Here is a 22,920-nt window from a genome sequence, read left to right as displayed (position 1 = left end):
CCAATCCAACTACCAATCAGCTGCTTGTGCTAAATCAGGATGTTCTGAAGCTGCCCAAGCTATTTGCTGCTTGCTGCAAGGAAACAAATTGCTGGGAGGCAAAGGCTGGTTCCCCACCCCCCCAAAAGCTAGGTGTGTCTTATGGTCTGGAGTCTTATAGTGCAAAAAATACAGTAATTACAATCACATTTATTTTTCTGGCTTCACCCATTACTTTTAAAATCATGGCTACACACAATCAGAATAGAGCTGGAAGGGACATTGAAGGTCTTCTAGTCCAACCTCCTGCTCAAGTAGGAGATCCTATACCATTTCAGATACAGTTGTAGACTCTTCTTAAAAACCTCCAGTGATAAAGCACTCACAACTTCTGGTGGCAAGCTGTTCCACTCGTTAATTGTCCTCACTGTGAGGAAGTTTCTCCTTAATTCCAGGTTCCTTATCTCCTTGATTAGTTTCTAACCATTGTTTCTTGTCTTGCCTTCATGTGCTTTGGAGAATAATTTGGCCCCCTCTCCTTTGTGGGAGCCCCTCAAACAATGGACTATTGCTATCATGTCACCCTTGGTCCTCCTCTACTCTAGACTAGCCAAACCCAAATCCTGCAACTGTTCTTTATGTTTTAATCTCCAAGTCTTTAATCACCTCCATTGCTCTTCTTGGTACTATTCCCAAACTCTCAGCATCTTTTTTGTAATGTAACATGGAAAGGAAGAAAGAAAGGGGGGGGGGAGGGAGGGAGAGAGGGGGGGGGATGGAAGTGATTATGCAAAATGAGAACATGAAAAGATAGGTATCAAGTCATTTGGTTTTGCAAATGGAGAAGAAAAATGGTAGCAACCTGCATTTCATGTGCAATAATTTCAAATTAATTCAGCCAGGCTGAGGAAAAATGAAACCTCTTAACATTTTTGCAGCGCTTACTCAAAGTTTCCTGCAAAATTGGCTTGAGTGGTGGGAGTCAAATGACAAGATGGTGACTCTCCAGAGACTGGCGTCTTTGACATCAGCCTTCATTAATAAATCACATTAACCAGTCACACAACTGCTTGGGAGGACAACAATCAGAACCATCTTGCAAATGCAGGATGATTACACACATCCAGGCATTTCTGAACACTAAGCGCAGGGGGACATTAAATAAAGAGCAAGGTAACGTATAATTTATTTGAAATTACTGTTATGAGAGCCTCTTTTACAAGCATCAAATGGAAACCAAAAAGCCCACATCGGAGTTTATTTCCCGCCTTGTGTATCCTGTATGAGGCTGAGTCAGGAAGTGGAAAGAAATACGACACATCAGAGCTACTGGTGGCAGAATTCTTTTTTACCCTAAGTATTGAAGAAAGCAGGTATTAAAACAAATACTTGTTTCTCTTCTCCAACCTAATCCAATTGCTACTCTTCTGCTACCAATCTTACATAGGAAAAGCTAGACATTAATTCTAAGAGGCACTTGTTTTTTTCCCCACAGGATTACATCAAAATGCCATTTTGAAGATTGGGGGATATTTAAGAATGGAACTCTATTCATCACTAACCAGCAGGGAAAGCTGCAGGGGGCAGGGGGAAGCACACTGATTCTCACACGGTTGAATTCCACAAAAGGAGGAATAAAAGAACAAGGAGAAAATTTATGGGTGCAGTGCTGCACTATCCTAAAATTACTTTTGCATCTTTGGCTACAGCTGTTAACAGATTGGATCCATGCATTTTGAGATCTGGAAACATCCTTTAATAGGTCTAACATAATCTATTAAAAAAAGCTATAACCTACTCACTCAATATAACAATTTCCCCACCTACTTGTCTATAGAAGCCAAATATTTTGTTCTATAACAAGGGGCCTCAAAACTTGGCAACTCATAAGACTTGTGGACTTCAACTTTCAGAATTCCTCAGCCAGCGTGGAAGTTGAAGTCCACAAATCTTAAAATTGTCAAGTTTAGAGATCCTTGTTCTATAATGAGCTATTCCTCAACCTTTCCCTAAAGTAGCCAAATCTTAAAACTTTGAGCTGGTTGGAGGCAGGAAGTTCTGCATTCTCAACTACTAAATTCAAGTAATCATTCATTTTCAGAGTCTTTTGATCCCTGGCTGATGCTGCGTATATGATAACTCTCAAATCCCAGGACATATCCTTAAAACCAATCTGCCAACATCTAGTTCAAGTGATAATGTTTTGTTCAATTTGAGAGCCTTTTAATGCAGCAAATACTTTCTAGTTTATCTTGCTGAACTTGTAAAAAGAAGACAAGGTGGATGTCTGTTTGTAGACCCAGCTATGGCTTTTTCCAAGCTTCATCTAGCAATGGAGTCCAGCAGCTCAGGTACGGGGTTGCTATGCAACAGGAAGGCTGGTACAGCAACAAATCCCAAATGATCCATAGACCCTGATTAAATGAACAGGGTCTCATATAGAATAAAGCTCCAGAGAGCCTTAAGAAACTTCCAAGTGACCATCGCTACTTGTGACCCGACATCTTGGCTAATATCACACTTGATGCGCCACTGGACACATTTCTGAAATGTCCATTCCTACTTCTGGACCCAACCAGGTCTGGATAATACATGCCAGGTTGGTCATCTCATCTATGAGTAAATCATCTCATTTCTAAATCACAGATGAGGGAGATCTTACTACAGACTTTCCTACAGACAAACCTAGCATTTACTAGTAGTAGTAGCTGAAAGCCAAAGTCTCTGAAGATCTATGGTTGCGAAGGAGCACATTTCTTTAGAAAAAAGACAATCTTCATTGTTTTTAAAAGTGCTTTTATTTTATATTACAAAATATAGTCAGCCTGCTTTTGAGTACATTGAGACTTCAAAGCAATTAGGGGAAAAAGCTTAATTCTCTGGTAATTTTTTTTCAAAATATAAAAGTACTGGATTTTTAGAAACAGGACCAGGAGATCCTAATTTCCATTTGCATCATGATTTCCCAAAATAATTTAGCTGGATTTGCATGGAAAAACATACCAGATGACTTGACTTGCTAGACTGTTTGGGACCTTGATTTAATCTGGTCCTCTGAACATGATTTTTAGGCCATATTTAGGTCTCTGTGCAAATCCCACAAGGGACAAAGTTCACTCTAAATCCATTTAAGATTGGCACCTGAATATTAATCAGGATCAAAAGATCCAAGAGAGAGAATGAAGTAATCTGTAGTCACGACCAAAAGTTGGGCACACAATTCCTAAGGCACATAGGTAGAGAAAAGACACAGCAACAACTCTAAAGGAAATTGGAAAAAAGCTTGGCAACCCCAATATTTCAGCCAAGAATGGACCAGGATGGGTTCATCTGCCATCCTTTTATCAAACTAGGTTCTCTCTCTAAGACAAAGAGAAAAATCCAACAGATCAGCTCAGGATGAAGAGAAGATTCCCCCCCTGCACGGTTGAGCATAGGATGGGATGGATCAAGATCTACCCCAACCTCTGCAGAATATTCTTATCTTCCTTTGCTCTCTGGTGAACACAGAATATTTTGGGTGGGGAGGAGCCTATATTTTTAAAGTGTCATGGCATGAACTGTGAAGGGTTGAAGAAGGTGCTGAGGCAAGACTTGTGACAGAAGTAGAGGGAGAAAATGTGCCATGATTAGTGAAGGAAAACTAGGGTTGCTCGTGGTATTGCTTTGTTGTGTCTTTACAAGAATAAACAACAACAACAAAGGATTCTTCCTTTGAGGATTCTTTCCTGGAAGTGACTGATCACTGTTTTTGAGTCAGGACTGCAGTAGCCATTGAGGAAAACTTTATAAAAATAATCCAGAAAGGTCAAAACTGAAGCAGCAAAGAGCGTCTTCTAGATTATGACCATTATAGGCACCTGGACATAGTTTTGAATGTAGGGAAGATTTCTAGGCATAGGCAGCATGTGCTTCCAGGACTGAAGGGGCCTAGAGGAGCCCCACCAGTCACCTGTAGTGCAAAGGCCTCCCCAGTGAAGGGGGAACAGTTCCAGGATAGAGATGCAGCCCAAGGGAAATCCTAAAAAAAAAAGAGAAAAACAATTCCAGAGAGAATCACTATTTCCATTCTGACCCAACTGAAAAGCTCTATCTAATAAATGACCTGCGGACTTCAACTCCCAGAATCCTGAGCCAGCATGGAATTCTGGGAGTTGAAGTCCACAGGTTGCAAAGGAGCCCATCGTTGCCCACCCCAATCTAATATACTAGCCTTCCCAGTTGCCTAACTTGTACAATAAGCCTTTCCAAAGGTTTCACTTCCTTCCAAGAGACATGGGACTCTAAGGAAGCATCTCTATCTCTGCGAAATGCTGAAAAGAGCTGCATCCTTGAATCACAGGAGAAAGAGCACATGGGAGCAACATGTGTCTGGTTAAATAGCTACGGCCATTTTCGTTCGCTCATATATTCATATACTTTATAATTTAAATACAAGTTTAATACATTATAATATAAAGCCCTTTTAGGGATGCATCTTGTCACCCACAGCATCTGTTCAAGCCTGCTTAGTGGGCCAACCAAGTTTAACTCAGCCCAAGCTTAACCTTCGGTTTTCATCTCATTGCACGTACCATCAGGCTTTGATCATGCAGCATGAAGAGAGACACAGGTGGGGTGGGAAAGTCCTTTTAAAGTGCAAGGGACAGGATGATGATGAGAATAATGATGAGTACTGTGATGGTCAAGCAGATGCCGATCATGAACTTCTTCTGTAGAGCCCCAAAGGCAAGAGAGAAAAGGCAGAAATATGTGAAGAAATATAGATGGAGAAGCATCTCCAGCTACACTGATTTTTTCTCTGCTAGCTTCAGGGAATAAAAAAAGGTACTTTCTCACCCACAACCTACTTGCTCAACGCACCTTTCATCTCTCTGAGACTTCACCTTGTGCTGCTAGCTATTTTGGACTGCAAGGACTCAAAATATCGTCCTACCCCACCCCACCCCTGAAAGCAGAAACTCCCAGAGAGTTAACCCTTGTAAGAAACACTGGAAGGGTATTTCATTTTATACCATGTTCCTTGAAAAAAAAAAAGACCCAGTCTTATATTTTTCGGGCTTCAAAATAAGCACTAGGCTTATTTTCAGGAAAACATGATTTCAGCCCAGTTGGGAGCTCCACCCCCGGTGTGCGTAGAAGAGGTGGCAAGCATGCGGGGGCTGATGGTATGAGGGCTGCAGATGGGGACAGTTTACCTTGAGAGCTTTCTTCTGACTCTCCTGGGCTTGGTGAAGGTGCGAGTTGCCCCTTCTTGACATAGTCCCCGGAGTCTAGAATATTCTTCTCTATCCTGTCAATCATGTCTCCCTGAGTGGAATTAAAAGGGGATGTTTAGATTTCAGGCAAAAACAACCAGTTCTTGTGGGGGGCAGAACAGAAAAAGCAGCAAGACTAAGAGGTTCCACTGCATGACTATGGGACAACTAGTGGTAAAGTGAAAACAAAGCAAACAAATGAAAGTTCAAAACTGTTTAAATGTAGTGGCTCAACTTTTGCATCATTGATAGCGCTTAGACTTGTATATTGCTTCACGGTGCTTTATAGCCCTCTCTAAGCTGTTTACAGAGTCAGCATATTTGCCTCCAACAATCTGGGTCCTCACTTTACTGACCTCAGAAGGATGGAAGGCTAAGTCAACCTTGACCCTGGTGAGGATCACTGTTAAACTGCAGGCAGCCGGCAGTTAGGAGAAGTAGCCTGCAGTATTGCATTCTGACTACTGTGCCACCATGGCTCTTGGTGAGAAAAACCTCCTAGAAAGGCCATACAGGAAGTCTACTTGACAATAGTACTGATAGGAAGGAGACTGGATGCTTATAGAGAGTTAGAACAGGTTAAAAAAAGGGAATTAAGGGGACTGCAAAAATATTCCTTTCTCTCTTCGGGGAAGTATTGGCTATCTTTTCATGCAAGAAATCCAAAGATCAATGGTTAACATCTCCAAAGAAGCTGGGAAAGATCTTTGACACCAAAAAAAGCCACAATAGGTCAGTGTAAACCCTACTAAGGTAATTGGGCTGATGGTGTGATTCAATAAAGTCTGACCAAAGCAAAATCCCCCTTGCTTTTCTTTCTTTCCACTTCATACTTGCAGCTCCACTTCTGTAGCCAGGAACATAAACAGGTCATGTAGCTCTTGGATACTGCGCTCCAATTTCAGGATTTCATTGTGCCTGGTTTCGATATCATTGAGAGCCTGCTTTGTCACTTGTGTGTCCTTCATGAGCTGCACGAAAAAGGTAAGGTAGATGAATCCCCTTGTTGAGAGCCTTTTCCTCCTTTCAAAGGCCCCAATATTTTGATACTCACATTTGAAATAAATACTTCTGTCTGACCACTCTCCAGCATCTCATCCAGTTCGTCATCAGATACCACTGTGCTACCAGCTGGAAGGAAATAAAATACAATGTCAATATCAATAAGCAAGAAATGTTTTCACTCTTCCATCAAAAAAGAGAAATGAAATTCAAAATATCTTTTTCTCAGGACTCTAAAGCTTGTTTTGCCCTATGAGTAGAATCCAAAAATTTAGGCGCTCTATCTGAAGCATAAGACCCAAAAGTCAAGGGTGCACTGGAATCCTGAATTTATCTGCTCTGTGCTAGCACCACAATGCCCTCTCGTGGCAAACTGCACAGCTGAAAGGCAGAAAACGCAATAAAGCTAGGAGTAAAACCCTCTATATTTCACAACTGGGTGATATCATCAGACAGCTTTGTTGCTTGTTTGCTTTTTTTCCAGAGATGCTGAAATGACTGTGATTGTGATTTTACTAGTAGTTGTTTCAACTTTTGATGCTAGGAGTTCATCAACACATCTTGAAGTTGCCAAGGTTAAGAAACAGTGCTTTATGACATTATTCCTCAGATGCTACCTTTCTGAGGGGTAATGACTTGATTAACATATAAATAGCACACATTGCTGAAGGGCTTTATAAAACTGAACATAAAGGCTAACCCTGTAAACTCTAGTAAACTTCTTCTAGAAAGAATGTATCAAACTTTTTGAGAAGGGACAGACATTGAACTATGATCTCCCTCTTTTACCATTTATATTGGATAAGTTTCTACTTTTCTCCTCAAAAGAGAAACAGTGCTTTTGGTTTTCAAGAAATCAGGGTCAAATGAGCTTCCAAGGGCTACAAATGGGAGACTTAATAGCACATGTAACTTTGGGGCTGCAGGATTTCTAGGAAAGGTTTTGTCTGGGATACTTTAAGGATTTTTGCTTTGGCAGGTGACTGGATTAGAAGACCTCCAGGGTCCCTTCTAATCCTATGATTCTAAGTTGTCTTCCCTGTTTTGCTTTTAAAAAAACAGGGAACGAGGATCCCAGGTACTGAACTATAAAATACCCTTTTCCTGTGGTGGGCCTGATGCCTTCCCACCTTGCTGGAGAACACACTAGGAGGTATGCTCTCCTGTTTTTGGTAGACTGGTGCATGAAATAAGCCACAGTGTATCCATCTTTTTCCTCATAAAGGCTACTGATGAACAAGGCATTTTTACAACTGGAAATGTGCCAAAGCTAGTTTTGAGCTTCACAGGAGCACTTGTTGTTGCTGTTCTGAGCATGTTCTGGCCTATCTTGTCTTTACCATACCCAGGCCTACAAAAACATATCAGATGTATAAATTGAATTTAAACCTAAAATGAGGGCCAGCTTTAGAATGTTGGAAAATTATGTGATATTTTTCTACTGTGGAGTTCACGTTTCTTTTCACACATGAATATCCAAACAATTATGTTGGCGGGGATGTCATAGCAAATCACAAAATGGAACAGGCTGGCAGCAGAATGCTTCATATTCCTTCCGGAAAGTTCCCTTAATTTCTCAGAATATGTGAATCAGGCATTCTGGGAGGTCTTGCGCTGTTTCGGAAATATGACTCGAATTGCTTTGGCCAATGTATTTTGAGGAATTGCTCATAAAATCCCTGATCAGCTTACCTGGTAGATAAATCTAATACTTTGGGGGAGGGGATTTTAAATTAAATAATCTCTGGCCATCCCATTTTACATATTCCAAATGTAACTGGTTAAGTCTCAGAATTACACTATAGTATGTTCCTGCACCTTGGGCTACAGGACCATGCATTTTAAAAAAGCCACTCTAATCCTCTTTTTGAAGAAAAAAAAACCTTCTGGTTTTGAGCTTCCCCGAAGACGGACCACTGTCCACGACTGTGCACAGCTTTGGTCTGTACTTTGGCGTCGGACAGCCCCAGTCGACCAGATTTGGGGCAGAAGCCACCTTGTAGGGGTGGCGGAGGAAGGGGAGACCGTCAGCCGGGTAGAGGGGAGTCGCAAATCCCCTCCCCAGCTTGGCAATTGCTCCCTCCCGAAGTTGCATGAAGTGGTGGTCTAAAATGGCCACCCTGAAGGGGAAGATTAGACTGGAATAAGTTTGTGCAGCAGAGAAAGAAACGAACAGCAGGAGGAATGGGATGAGATAATTAAATGGAAGGTACCCCAGGATTAACATTTCAAAGAATTTTTAAGAAAGGACTTAAAGTGGCGAATAGAAAGAGAAAAAAAAGGTGTGAATTGCTTTGACAGCAGTGGGGCTTTGAACCGAGAAAGGTAGAAGCTGGAGAAGGAATCATCTAATAAATTTGGAAAAGTATATTTTGATTCTATATAGGCACTAATAAAGCCTAACTATAGATTGTTAAAGAAAAAATTTAATGTCAATTGGATTTGACCTTTTTTTGGAAATTTGTGTTTTAAAAAGCTCTGATTAGGAAGAAAAAAAGGGGGTGTGGACTTGCCAGAACAAAGAGTGCCAAATTGAATAAAGAGGGAAATATCTGGAAAATTAAAAAAGGGAAAAAGAATCAGCAGAAATTCGAAGGGCGGAAGGAAGTTATAAATAGACAGGGGGATAAAAACTGTACTGAAAGAATAAAGGGGAAAATACAAGTGGAAAGAAGGGATAAGAAACAGGACTTGGGAACAAAGAAATATGGGAACTGTAAAAAAATGGGGGGGAAATTATTTAATTAGACATAAGAGATAATGGCTGATTGATATTTGGAGAGAGGATTGTGCAAGGTGCTGGGGGTAACATAAATAAATTTGTAGTTGTGAAATGGGGACATATAGATTGATAAGATGAAAACTAGAACTGTTATTTTTTGATAATGCAATGCTCTTATCCTTTATGTATAGAGATAATTGTAACAAATAATGGAATAGGTTTATTAAATATATTGCAATACTTTTAGGATTGGAATGCTGATATTTTTTGTTTAAATATGAATGGAATAATTAATGGAATATGTGTATTAAATATACTGAACTAAATGAAATGATATAGGAGAAGAACTGAAATGGAATTAACACCAGGGTTTAGGATTAAATGAGTAGATTAATATGTCCTTTTTTCTGAAATTGTAGATAAACCTTATGAAATTAAAAAGGGGAAACCATGCAGAATCTGATTTATATATGTTATGTAGTTTTAAATGGGATTATTAATATTAATGTTTTAGGTAATAAAATTTTAAACATTTAATGGGATTTAAAAGGGGAGATAATTAATGAATATGTAATTTAGAGGTGGTGCACTTAAACTGATATGTTAGGGAGGAGACCAATTTATAGAAGTTGTGTTATTAATCAGAATTTAAGAGGAAATATACAAATGTGACAGTTAAAAGAATTTAATAATTATGAAGTTAATATATGTGAATTAAATAATGTTATAAGCATTTGGAATAATATAATAAAATGGAAAATGTATAAAACATTGTTAAGATAAGAAATTGAATACAAAAATTAAATATGTAATTATGGTCATATTTCTATGTATATGTAAAACCTGTAATCATGCTATTCACTAAAAAGAGATGTTAAAATGTGGAAAACTGAATAAAACTTGTTTTTTTAAAAATCTTCATTTCAGAAGCATTATGCACATTACGTTTGCATACTAGTTTGTTCCGCATAATTTTTCTATTTCTATATTCACTGACAGAACTAAGAATTTAAAAAGAAACTTTTTTTCAGTTAAATTAATGTACTATTCATGGAATAGAACACAAGATTCTTGCTTTTTTCTGCTATTTTCTTAAAGAGAAACAGTATAGAAAATAGGATATCACGTTTGGACATTCTCCCTTATTTATTTAATGTATTTTTTGTACTGCTTCCTACGCTGAAACATCTGTAAGCAGTACAAAAACACTGGAAATACTGTGGGATGCTTTTGAAAAAAGAAATGAGAAATTAATAAGAATTTTAATAGCGATGTCTATTTCTGTAGAGAGGTTATGTCAAAAAATGTTTTGGAAGAAATGATAGAAGAGAAACAAGTTTTATCTGACAAATGACAAGCTACAAAAATGACATGGAAAAAGATGTTTCATTAAAGTCAAAAGAGAATTACAAATAATAAATCAAAAAAGTGATCTGGATAATTGTGTCATATTAAATTTATAAGACGTTAGTTAAAGCTTAGATGAATCTTGTGGGAAGGGGTAAAAAAAAGTAGTTCTACAAGAGTACTTGATTGGATTAAAATTAAGACTGTTGGAAGTAAAAGAAAGGAACATGAAGTTGGCTTATTTGATCAAGGATAAAACAGATATGTTATTTCTGGCAACTTTTAATGGACTTTTGCTGACACCAGGACTGAACTAATAATGAAATAAATTTACGGATTTATTAATAGATAAGAAATGAAACGCAGGATAAAGAGATCATTGGTTGTAAAGTAAGAGGTCAAAAATTACTAAAATTGTTTATATTTGTTGTGATGAAGGTTGGAAGTCACTTCTTTTTCTTTATTCTTTTCTTTTACATTTTTCTTTTCCTTGGCATTTTAACTCTTTTATTGTTGCTTTCTTCCAGTTTGCATTAGTTTTTATTGTTGCAATTATAACCTTTAATAAAATTACTTTTAAAAAACAACAAAAGCAACAATAAAATATATATAATGATAAATAATATATTAAAGGAATGTATTTTTTTAATAAAATCTTAAAAGTTTCTGTAGGTGGTATCTTTCAAATGTCCAGAGGAAGAATCATTTTAGAGGTACTATCATTAAGAAGACCCATCTGTGAGCAGTTGCCAGACTTTTCAATAAATGCATGATAATCTCAGTGATTGAACAGATCTAAAACTGGGATTCTCTAACAGGTGTCCTTGTCCCAAATAACTAAACATTTGAATTTGGCCCAGTAACTAACTGGCCACCATCTGGGACTTTCCTTAGCCATAAAATATCCAAATAAATTTGGCTGTTGCAATCTTTCCAAAGCAGGCACATGATTTGGGGCAATTCTACAAGATGATTTGACATTAAAATGCAGCATTTTCTGTACCTAGCAAAGGCAACCACAAATACTCACTAATCTGTAGATGTCGTTTGATGCGCTCCAAATTTCGGTCTCGGTAGTCAGACTGTACAGAGTTGCATTTATTGATGAGATCCAAGAATTGTTGGGAAAGGATCCCATGCTGAAACAGAAATATATATATAATAAGTTACGCAGACCCTTTTTGCCTCCTCACCTTCTTCCCCATCAAAGGCAACCAATTGCTTTGCTTCTCACTTGATTTCTCTTCATTCGGTTGTTGAATGAATTTCTGTTCTCATCTTGTTCCTCCTTCATGGGCTCAATTCCTACATAATTAAGAAGTGGCTATAGTTAGATTGTAATGCTTATTTCAAGAAAGAATTCTGGGAACTAAAATATGGTATTTTTCAGAGCACTAGATTCTAATTCCCAAGCTGAAGAGTCAAGATACAACCCTGTTTGTTTTCTTCATAAGGTGTGCACATACTCACTCTTCAGCTGGGCTCGGATGTCTTTTGCTGATTCCTTGATCTCCTCACGCAGCTTTTGTAGGCCTTGCTTTGTATCTAGAAAACACATTGGAAATGCAAAAATTAATTTTCACCATATCCAATTTTTGCAAGCATTGTGACTGAGCTACACTGCCCCATCTCCCACCTTTCCTCTGGGAAACTAATGAGGACTATCTGTAAATGATGGGAACAATTTTAGTCCTCGTTTAGTGACAGCATTAGGGACCATCAATCCAGTTAAGCAAAACAGTCACAAAGCAAAAAATCATGTGATGGTTTATGATTTTTCACCAGACAGCCCTATCAACTGACTGTAATGGCAAACCTTTGGCAGAGAAATGCAAAGGCTGCAAATGTGGGCATTAGTCACAGAGTTATTTTTCATTTTAAGTAGGAACAGTTGTTTTCTGAGGCCCTCAGTAAGCAAGGACTGCTTTGGTGGTGCAGTGATTAGAATGTAGTATAGCAGGCTAATTTTGCTGACTGCCAGCAGTTCGATTCTCACTGGCTCAAGGTTACCCTGGCCTTCCATCTTTCTGAGGTCGGTAAAATGAGAAGCGAGATTGTTGGGGGCAATATGCTGACTCTGTAAACTGCTTAGAGAGGGCTGTAAAATACTGTTCAAGCGGTAAATAAGTCTAAGTGCTACTGCTACTTGCAATCCATTGTAAGTCACACCACTTCTTCCTGAACAATTCTATAAAGCTGTCTCCTTTATGCCTTTGCTGAGTCTGATTTATAACTGCTCATTTTCTTCTGTACAGGTAGCCCTTCTTAGTAACCACAATCGGTACTGGCAGCTCTGTTGCTAAGTGCCGCATTTGCCTAAGCAAAATATCATGTGTTTACAATTTTATTTTTGCCTTCTCTATTAATGCAGCTTGTTGTAAGGCAGTTCTGAAATGCCCGAATGGTGATCACCTGATTATGATGGCTCTACTCACAGCACAAATTCCTTAGCCTTATTTTTAAAGATATTTAAGTGCAAGTCATTTTCTTTCAGTTGTTAGGTTTAAACATTTGGATTCTATTCTTGATTCCTACTCTCAACTGACCAAAGGTCTCTTGCTTTCTTGATCAATATGATCGACAAATCTTCCTTGCTGCCTCATTTGTGTAAGTCTCCTGTTTGAAGCACCTTTCCTTTTTCCACTAATTTCTTCTCAAAGATGGTATTTTCTGTCATTTTTGCCCTGTCATCTTAAGCCTCAGTCCTAATTTAACTAAGCTTTAAAGAGGGACTGTAGCATTTGCTGTTAGTTTTCCGTTTGTAATTTTGGAACACGTAACCTTGTAAGCAACAGCCTGCAAGATGCCACATACATTTAAGCCACATGGTATTTTTCAGCAGATTGAAGCTTGATTGTTGGAAAACCTACTGTCATCAGGGATTGGTGAAGCCAAGACTGTAGTCTGGTTTTTTTCTAGGTCCTTCACTTTGTTTTCCAGTATCTTCAAGGCTTCACGGATGTCACGTGTCTATAAAGGAGATAAATGATGTAATGAGGTCAGTACCAATTACTGAATCCTGATCTTATATCAGAGAGCTCAGAACAGTGATGATAATTGTTCTAGGTCAGTGGTTCTCAACTTGTGGTCTGTGGACATATGGGGGATGGTTGTGATGTTATCTCAGGGGGTCCATGAAAGCTTGAAGAAATTATATGATTTAAATCTTACGTCTTAGGGGTCTGTGGCCACAAAAGTATTTAAAAGGGGTCCATGGTGAAATAAAGGATGAGAACCACTATTCTAGGTTCTATAGGTTGTTTTCTAAAGATCATTTCAGAAGAATAAACTAATTAAAGGTAGTCCTCAATAACTACGCTTTTAAATTCAAAGTTACTGTAGAACTGAAAAATGAACTTTACAACCTGTTATCCCTCTTACCACTGTAGCATCCCTGAAATCATTTCCCCACTTCATAGCCAAGCAGAGAAACTGGGAGATTTCAAATCGCAAACACGTGATGTCTTATTTAATGACTGTATCACTTAGCAACAGAATTGCTGGTCCCATTTGTGATAGTTAAGTGAGGTCTACCAAGTAACAAAGTGGGCAGAAGGGATTTCTTAAAGCCCCACCACAACATCAAATGAACTAAGCATTAAGCATTCAGTTTTTCTCACACGTGCTTCTATTGTACTGTATATCACTCTAACTGTATTCAGCAAATACATATCATGCAAATTGCAACTTCATATTCAAGAAGAGAATGGGAAAACTCGTCCCTGGCCAACTCGCTGCGGACAACTCACCACGGGAAAACTTGCTGAGGGACAATTCAAGGAGGGTTAACTTAAGAGAAAGACAAGAGGGACAAGTGACTCCATATTCTAGTTCATCCCAGCTTCGAGGATGTCTGACTTGAGAAGGTTCAAATCTAAAGCAAGACCAGGCCCCACTGCAATTCACTTGTCCCTCTTTGAATTACCCCGCATTGAAACAAACAAAATGTTAAAAAGTGATATTTATGTAGATACTTACTAAGCACATCTAAATTATGTTAAAATAACCAAAATATTTTTACAATCCCCAAGGCATTTCACAACTTTAGAGCACCTGTAATGTTTGGAAACTGAAAGTTGAAAAATTTGATAGGGCCCTATTTGCCGCAAGTCGGCTGCAGCAACTTGTCCTAGACCCATTCAAGCAAAATGTTCCATTATGCAAGTTATTGTATTTTTTGGATTATAAGATGCCCCCCAAAAAAAAAAAAAAAAAACTGGGTGGAAATGTTTGTGTGTCTTATAGAGAAAATATGGGGCTTTTTTTGCCCTCCCTGCATCCAGAAGAACTCTGCAGACCAAAACCAGGCCTGTTTTTGGGCTTCCCCAACCTTCCATGCGTTCCATTTTCAGCCTCCCTGATGCCGTGGAGGGCAAACTCGGGATGCGCAGAGCAAAAAACTATTTTTGTTGTTGCTTTCCTCCTCTAAACCTAGGTGTATCTTATGGTCTAGTGCGTCTTATAGTCTGAAAAATACGGTATTTACTTTATGATAGATTTCCCAACATATTTTCCAATTCTCATACTCTTCAGTGTCTTGCTGAAAATCATAAAACTTATCTACATACCCCCAATCAATGCACTTTGTATCTATCAAAATTCTGCTAAACATCTTCCCAAGCACTTAAACTAATACTTCTGGGGAAGGTATGTTGCATTTACACAGCTGTGTTTTTCTGTACAGCATTTTCTTAACAGCCAGATTTGAATGTACTTTTCACATATTAAATATTTTGAATGGGGGGGGGGGGAAGTACTGTTGTACCTTGTTTAAATGTTGTCTACTATTTCCTCAAATTCATTCCAGATTCTTTTTATTATCACCATTCTATGGACTGTAGCATGCAAGCTATTTTCATACATACTCATAGCAATCCAGTTATACCAATACATAATTGCTAACATACATTTTAACTCTGTCGTTCATAATTAAACCTACACCTTCACTTTCATACATATATTCATCACCATGGCTCTTTAAGAATACACCCAAGATTCATTTAGCTCTACTGAATTCTTTCCCCTTCTCTTGATTTCATGAACAGCATAGCTACTTCTTTTTTTACATTTGAAACATCTGGATAGATACGCTTTCAATGGCAACTAAAGTCACTATTCCATATAGATAGAGTGATGCAGTGTAGTAATAGATCCAAAATACTAGTGGATACTGATCAAAAGAGTTTTAGAAATTTTCCAAGTACAGTGGAACCTCAGGTGACGACTGTAATCTGTTCCGAGAATTCAGCTGTCATCCAATTTTGACATTCCCGGAAGCGAATGTGTGAAAAAAAAAAGGCACGGTGCAGAAGGGAAAATTGGCATGGAACAGCAAATTGCTGTGCCTGAGTTTAGTCACCACTCAAGCACCGTTTGCGACCAGAGATAAAAACCTTTGGTTGTCACCCGAATTGGTCACAAACAGAAGCATTCGTGACCAGAGGTTCCCCCTTTAGTTGGTATTCAAAAGGAAGTATAAAAAGAAAATGCAGCTATTAATATAATTCATATAGTTACGATCCTATAAAAATAAATTATCTAATCATCAACAGTTATGAGACCTAAATCATGTAAGGCTTTGGAAGTATAGTTTTATTTCCTGTCCTCTCAATATATTAGAGCAGCAAAGTAATATTTTCTGCCACCCTGGAGATATCAAGCAATTAAACAGTATGGTACTGTGGCCAAAACCTGGCTCACCAAAGCAACCAAACTGCTTTGAAGATATAACATAAACAGATTAAGCATACCACAGTGTACATCAAACTTCCAGCAAAGCACTGGCTGCTTGCTGAGCAGCTCTGAGGAAAAGTAAAACTGCAGCTTTGGTCTCTTACATTTCAAAGATCAGATAAAGAAAGAGGAAGACACAGTGTTAATTACAGCATGAGATTGGAATGTTTTTGGATAAACCCATCTTGATGCTCTTCTCATTACTGATTCTTTCTTGCTAGATCTGTATGCTAGCTGTACTATCTTTGAGCTACAGCAAGTGAATATAAATAATCTGAGTTATTTGGGCTACTGGTTCCTGTCTGATTTGCCCCCTGTTGCCATCCAGGATCAATTTAGCTTGCTGTGAATGTTTCATTAGAGTTCACATGTGTGTGTGTGTGTGGGGGGGGGATTGCCAACCTTTTGGACCTCAGGGACCACCAAACTCATAATTTTAAATCCCAGGGACCACTAACTGATTCTGTGGGTGTGGCTTGGTGGTCATGTGACTGGTTGGGCATGGCTTGTATGTAAATATATTTATATAAATATTGATTTTTTTTTTATAAAAAAGAGCAACTTTTACTCCAAATCAGGCAAAGTAGGCAAGCAGATTGAGTTGCTCACAGAATCATTCAGTGATCTATCTGCCATTGGCTAGCTCAGTCTATCACATAAAATTTGCTTGCCTTGAGTCTGCACTGAATAATAGAACCTTCAGTCCTAAGGGAGGTTAGATTTAAAGACTAGCTAGAAAGCAAGAAATCCAACCATTTCCTGCTTCCTAGCTAATCTAAATCTCCCGACACAGCAGAACAGATGATGGTTGGAAAAAGGAAAAATAGCAATTTAGCAGGCAAGTTTGCCGGGTAAAGAGTGAGTGGGTGGGAAGGGTTCCCGCGAGCCATGTGGGCTGTGCAGCCTTGTGTTTCTGCGTAGCCTGGATTAATTGTTTTGGGGGAGGGCTCTGGGGGTGAGATTTCTCTGCGGCCCACCAAAATTTTCTCATGGCTCACCAGTAGGCCGCGGCCCACAGGTTGGTGACTGCTGTGTTACACCATTACTAGGGAATGCAGTTGACGTATATAAGTGGGTATTTTTAATCACTACAGGAAGAGAAATCAGAGATGGAGAGTTTTTACAGAAGACAGAAAAAAATATTTCACTATTATTTATATGTACATATATAGAGAGAGAACAAAACAAGTGGATTATAAACCCCTAAGTGCTCAGAAAGAAGATCATGATACCATTTGGAAGAATCCATCAGTAGGATCAGGGAAGTTACTGTGTATTGCTGATCCATGCTGCGTGACTAGAGCCACACTTTCAACATTTTCATTGTCTGATTCATCATCCTTCTGTGGAAAAAAATAAAACAAAAAAAATCAGGTACAGTATGTCCAAGAAAGCACATATACCTCATGCATGGCAGGTACATGTGACCCAGGGACACTGCAACGCAAGTACCAATGGTTATCAGTCACTTTTTTCAGTGTGATTGAAACATTGACCAGTCACTAAACAAATAGTTGTAAGTTGAGGATTACCTGTAGTTGAATGCTACATTATCTGGATTGCCAATGGATGCAGAAAAGTAAGGCCTTACCAATCATATAGTTCCCATCCAGATGTTTGCAGTCCAAATGGTATAGCCCAGCCCCAGGCACTACTTGTTTAATCTTTAATCTAGATTAAAGACTGAAATGAAACGGTTTATTTTATTCCTCTTCCTGATTGTATAAGATGTGGCTGTAATTTGCAAGGTTTGTAGAGGCTTTTGTGTGTGGACTCAAAAGTTTAATGCTACTGCTTAACCAGAAAAGTCCATCTTGCTAACCAGTATTTTTTAATGTATATGATTTTACAGAATTTAGAGTGGGGGAAAGCTGACTTTAGCAACTTGGCATGGCTGGTTCAGGAATTCAGGGAAGTGAAGTCCATAAGTCTTAAAGTTGCCAAGTTTGGAAACCCCTCAGCTGTGTCATTGCTATAACTCAGTGATCCTCAAATTGTGATTGCATCAAATACATATTTTTCAGAAGACACCAAGAACTGGCACAGCACTTTCAGAGGTCTTTTAGGGAATCATGAGTTTCCAAAAGCAAATGATTTCCAAAAGAAATCCTTTTTCAAAATGTAAGAGAAAGTAGTAGAACAATTGCTACTATTTAATTAGAGATAAATGCTTTGGCCAATTAAAACTTTAACCATGAATTACAATTATCGAGCCCTGCTTAATTAGTAGGGTTTTGCTCAAAGAACCACAATTACGTTCTGAGAATAGTTGAACCAACTCTCTTCCTTCCTTTAGAAATTTTTAGAAGGCTACTATTAATTAGAAATAAAATTATTTTTCATCGAATTGTGAAACTGGTGCCCTTTCTAACAAAAACCATAGAGAGCTGGAATCAGTCCCCTTTGGGGTTAAAAAAGTCATATATTTTTTTAAAAATGGATGTTTTAAAATAATTTTAGCTGGGGCAGCTATGCTAAATCAGTATTAATACTATTAAGCTACACAGGGATTGAAGAATTTTGGAAGATTAAGGAAAGTCCAGAGACCCAAGTTCATGGTAGTGTTTAAGGCATCACCTAGAAAATGGGAGACTGATTCCTAGTCCCATCTTCGGCACACATTTACTTGGGTGACTTTGAGCCAATTATTTTCTCTCATCCTACAAAGGAAGCATTTGCAAACCATTTCCAAAGTGTTGCCAAGAAAACTGCAATGACTTCTCCAGACAGTTGCCAGGGGGCAAAACTGGGTCAAAGGGACAAAAAAAAGTCCACAATATAGGCATAATGAGTATAGATTTAGCGACAATTGCTGAGATGATAAAAAGCATGCATAAATACATGTATAAATAATTTTATACCAACACATTTGCAAACCCACTCCAAGACAAAATTAAAACTTGCCCTTCCACTGCAATTTAGAATAGAATATAGAATTCTTTATTGGCCAAGTGTGATAGGATACACAAGGAATTTGTCTTGGTGCAAATGCTCTCAGTGTACATAAAAGAAAATTCCATGTCAAAAAACCCAGGCTCACATTCTTATCCTGGAATCCAGGTCAGCTTTCCCCACTTATGTTTATCTTGCCTCTATATTAGATTGGGAAGCGGCAACTGACCCTTGTCCAGATTGTCCCACCTGGTGCTTTTATCATTAGGGGCAGGGCCCAGCCAGCATCAGCTACTGGAGTTGTAGTGCCCCAGATTGAGGATGGCTCCCAAATCATTTTGTTTCAGCTTCTGTCATTTCAAGCTCGCAGCCATTGCCTTAACCTAGAGTTTCTCAATCCTGGCAGCTTTAAAGATGTGTGGATTTCAATTCTTAGAAGGGAATTGAAGTCCACACATTTTGAAGTTGCTAAGGTGGAGAAACAGTGTCTTAAACTTTCTCTGGGGTGACACTGAGAATTCAGGAGTGCCAGCAATTATGCCAAGAAAAGCAACTATGGAGAAAGGGGGGGCACTCTAAAGTTTATGGGCCTCTAAAGGGGAGAAGAAATAAAGTACAATGGAGTGTAGGAAGCCCCTCCCCCAAGGAAATATTAAAAAGAGGCAGAATATTATATTTTCCCAAAGGAGAAATGAAGAAACATGCTCTTAAAGGCAGAAAGCAACCGTCTTCCTGCTATAGGAAAACAGCCTCCAGCAGATGCCTGAAGTCTTTTAGAGATGGATATTTTGTACCTATTAAGACTGGGCCAATCTATAAACAAAACATCTTCAGCTCCAGCTGATGTGATTTAAGAATATATACCCCTCACCCAGCTTCTAAGACATGAGCTTTAGGACATAATAGGATTTAACCCACCATCATTAGACTAGGAAAAGGCACAGAGCTTATATTGCACAACTCCCTGCAGCTTCTCAAGAATCCTATAAAAATCCACCCATGCCTAAAGCCAAGTGGGTCAAGCTGTCCCAGAATTGCATGCTGTTGCTGGTTCTGCTCATGAATAAACCTTCCTTCTGAAGCAGCGTCAATTTATGGAAGGGATGAGAAAATTGCCGCTGAGGGGGGCCAGAGGTGAAGGGGAGCGAAGCCAGGTGGAAAGAAAAGGGGGCTGCCGCCATTTTAAATGTGAATATTGTTAACCTTTCCCACTCCTGTGCTGGGAGAAAAAGAGGCAGAAGCGAGGTTTTGCTCCACGCCAGCCCGTGGAGGACCTTCTATCTCCCCGGGCAAGAAGAGAGGCACTGAGGGAACCACCAAGAGTCGAAGGGGGAAAAGAGGATGTTTGTTTGTTTGTTTTGTCAAGCGATTATAAGATTAACAGATATAAGTATAAACATAGTTATGAATACATGAAATGGATACATATAAGAAAAATAAAAAACAATAGGACAGGGACGGTAGGCACTTTGGTGCGCTTATGCACGCCCCCTACAGACCTCTTAGGAAAGGGGTGAGGTCAATAGTAGAAGGTCTAAAGTTAAAGTTTTTGGGGTTGGGGGAAGAAACCAGAGAGTCAGGTCGATGTCTGAATGGGGTCCAGCGGTGAGAGGAAGTTGGGAGTGGGAAACGGGAATGAGCCATGGGTTTGATTGGGGGGTTGTTGAGAAAAACCACCCAATTGCGGCGGGGGAAGGGAGGGGAAAAGAGAGAACAGCCTAGAGGAAGCGGCGGAGAGCAACGCGAAGTCAGAGCCGCCGGTAGCGCCAAGGCAGGTGTAAGCGCGACCGTTGTGGGCGGGGCTAAGCCGTGCGTCGTGAAGGGCACGCGGGCGTCGTTCTCACCTCTCTCAGCTCCTGCGTTCGGTCTCTCATAGCTTTGTTTCTATTTTTTTTTTTTTGCACCTCGGAGATGAACCGGCGGAAAGGGCGTGAGGAGGGGAAAAAGGAGGGGACCCACAGCGCAGGCGCACGAAAAGCTCGCAGGCTCTTAGCCGGCTCCTCCTTTCCTTGGCAGTTCGATAGCTTGAGGGCAGGAATCCCCCTCGGCCAGAGAATGACTGAAGTAGCGCACGCCGTCTCGTTCTACGCATGCGTACCTGCGTCCTCCCACCTTTCGAGGGTTCGCTTTTCCTCAATTTCCCTCCCCCCACCACACAGCCAACAGTGAAACAATTTCAGACAGGAAATATATCAAGACCCAATAATGAATGTAATACGTTGCGAGGGTGGCTATCTAGACACGGCCGTCTCTTTTCTCTCTCGACCGGAAGTTGGTTCAAATGTTTAAAAAAAACAGGAAGTAATTTCAGAGTACCGTGCTGAAACGTTACTTGTCGGTTTTAAAATATGGCGTCGCCGGAAGTTCATTTTCCGCAACCGGAAGTGTTCAATCTAAAAAGTGCCATAGAGCTACGTAATAGAGTGTCTCTTGCCATCGAGACTTTTTCCTTATGTTCCAGGTTTGGAATAACTCGGTTTTATCTGCAAGATGAACTACCCACATATATTTTCTTGTCCATAATCATTAAATAACCCGCAGTGTCCGTCTCTACACAATTTTAAAGATAATTTATTATCAGCAGTCAAAAAGGAATATTTAAGCTCTCTTCTCACAAAAAGCAAATAGCCGACTTTCTCTCCCATTTCCTATTTACTTTTTTAGAGATGAATAGAAATTCAGACTCCCGGTGCCATTATGACAAAACGATTTAGGGGCTGATTTTTTCCCCCCAGGATGTTAGTCAGCCGTTGAAGAGAAAAAATAAAATAGCTGCTTCCATCTGTGAATGAAACAAGCAGCCCCCACCCTGCCTCTTCCACTAATTCTCCTATAATTGCATAGCAATACTAATCCTGTTATATTGTTATGGTCCATTGAATCAACTGTGGAAGAAAATTCAATTCAGAAATAATGTTATTCATGCACTATGAATTTCTTGAGTCATCAACATGACCTGTCAATAACTGAAAGAAATTGTGTTGTAAACATAAATGCAATGTTGAGGTTTAACTTCTTTTAGCTGATAATTAACAGTCAGGTGGAAACTGATACGCCCACATCTGTCTCAAAGAATTAGCAAACAGGCAAATCCATTCAAGATGCAGAACTTTCCCTAATGTACCAATATGGCACCCTAAAATCAGCACATAGGCATGCACAAAATAGAGGAAGATCTTACACATTTAGCAAAGTTAGATGAGAACTTCAACCCAACAGAGATGCATGTCTGCCAAATTAAACATTTCAAAGGGCATGTTCACACACCTCCCAAAAGATCTCCTTTCCTGTAAATATTACATAAAAACATGCAACAAAAACTGACAGTAGAAAAGGACCATGGGCAGCAGAGGACAGGATCTTTCATTAATTAGCAATAACAACAGCACTAGATTAATAAACCTCTTCAACAGTGCTTTACAACCCTCTAAGCAGTTTGCAGAGTCAGCATATTACAATCTGGGTCCTTATTTTACCCATCTCGGAAGGATGGAAAGCTGAGTCAACCTTTGAACCAGTGAGGATCGAACAGCAGCAAGCAGAATCAGCCTGCAATATTGCATGCTAACCACTCTGCCACCACAGCTATTAATTAATAGATGTAATCTCTGGTATCCTGAAGGAATGTGTTAAATGGTAGGAAAGAGTAGGACTCAGAAGTGCAAAGAAACTCTTTATTTTAAAACCAGAATCAAAGAACGAACAAACGTGGTAGGCGCTGGCTTTTTATAGCCAGTGCTGTCCAATACTTCAGCCACTGATGGGATTCAAATGTTCCTGCCAGCGGCTGAACCAATGAGTGGAGTCTGACATCAGACTCCACTTTGCATATCACATAACACATATAGATACAGCGTCATGCATATTTAACACCCCTCCTCTCTTAGTTCAGACCGACCAATCACCGCATACGCGGCAGGCATAGTCCTTCAAGTAGGCAGCGCTTCTGTGAGTGCGACTGAGCCTGTGCAGTTCAGTTGTTCCTGA

The 22,920-nt window shown here is 39.4% G+C and overlaps 1 protein-coding gene across 1 annotated transcript; it reads right to left on the bottom strand.

Annotated features, from left to right (window-relative positions):
* Positions 1 to 2,758: 2,758 nt before the first annotated feature.
* Positions 2,759 to 21,207, bottom strand: STX4 (syntaxin 4). The gene is given in 12 exon segments (XM_026721107.2): positions 2,759 to 4,000; positions 4,554 to 4,691; positions 5,178 to 5,222; positions 5,224 to 5,289; positions 6,071 to 6,208; positions 6,292 to 6,368; positions 11,339 to 11,447; positions 11,543 to 11,613; positions 11,779 to 11,853; positions 13,179 to 13,278; positions 17,274 to 17,384; positions 20,778 to 21,207. Coding segments are annotated over 11 exon segments (903 nt in total). The 5' UTR covers positions 20,808 to 21,207; the 3' UTR covers positions 2,759 to 4,000; positions 4,554 to 4,610.
* Positions 21,208 to 22,920: the final 1,713 nt, after the last annotated feature.

This window comes from Pseudonaja textilis, chromosome Z, assembly GCF_049901715.1.
Source record: "Pseudonaja textilis isolate UNSWEBS1 chromosome Z, rPseTex1.2, whole genome shotgun sequence".
NCBI classification, from domain to species: Eukaryota; Metazoa; Chordata; class Lepidosauria; order Squamata; family Elapidae; genus Pseudonaja; species Pseudonaja textilis.
This window is presented reverse-complemented; position numbering and strand designations above follow the sequence as displayed.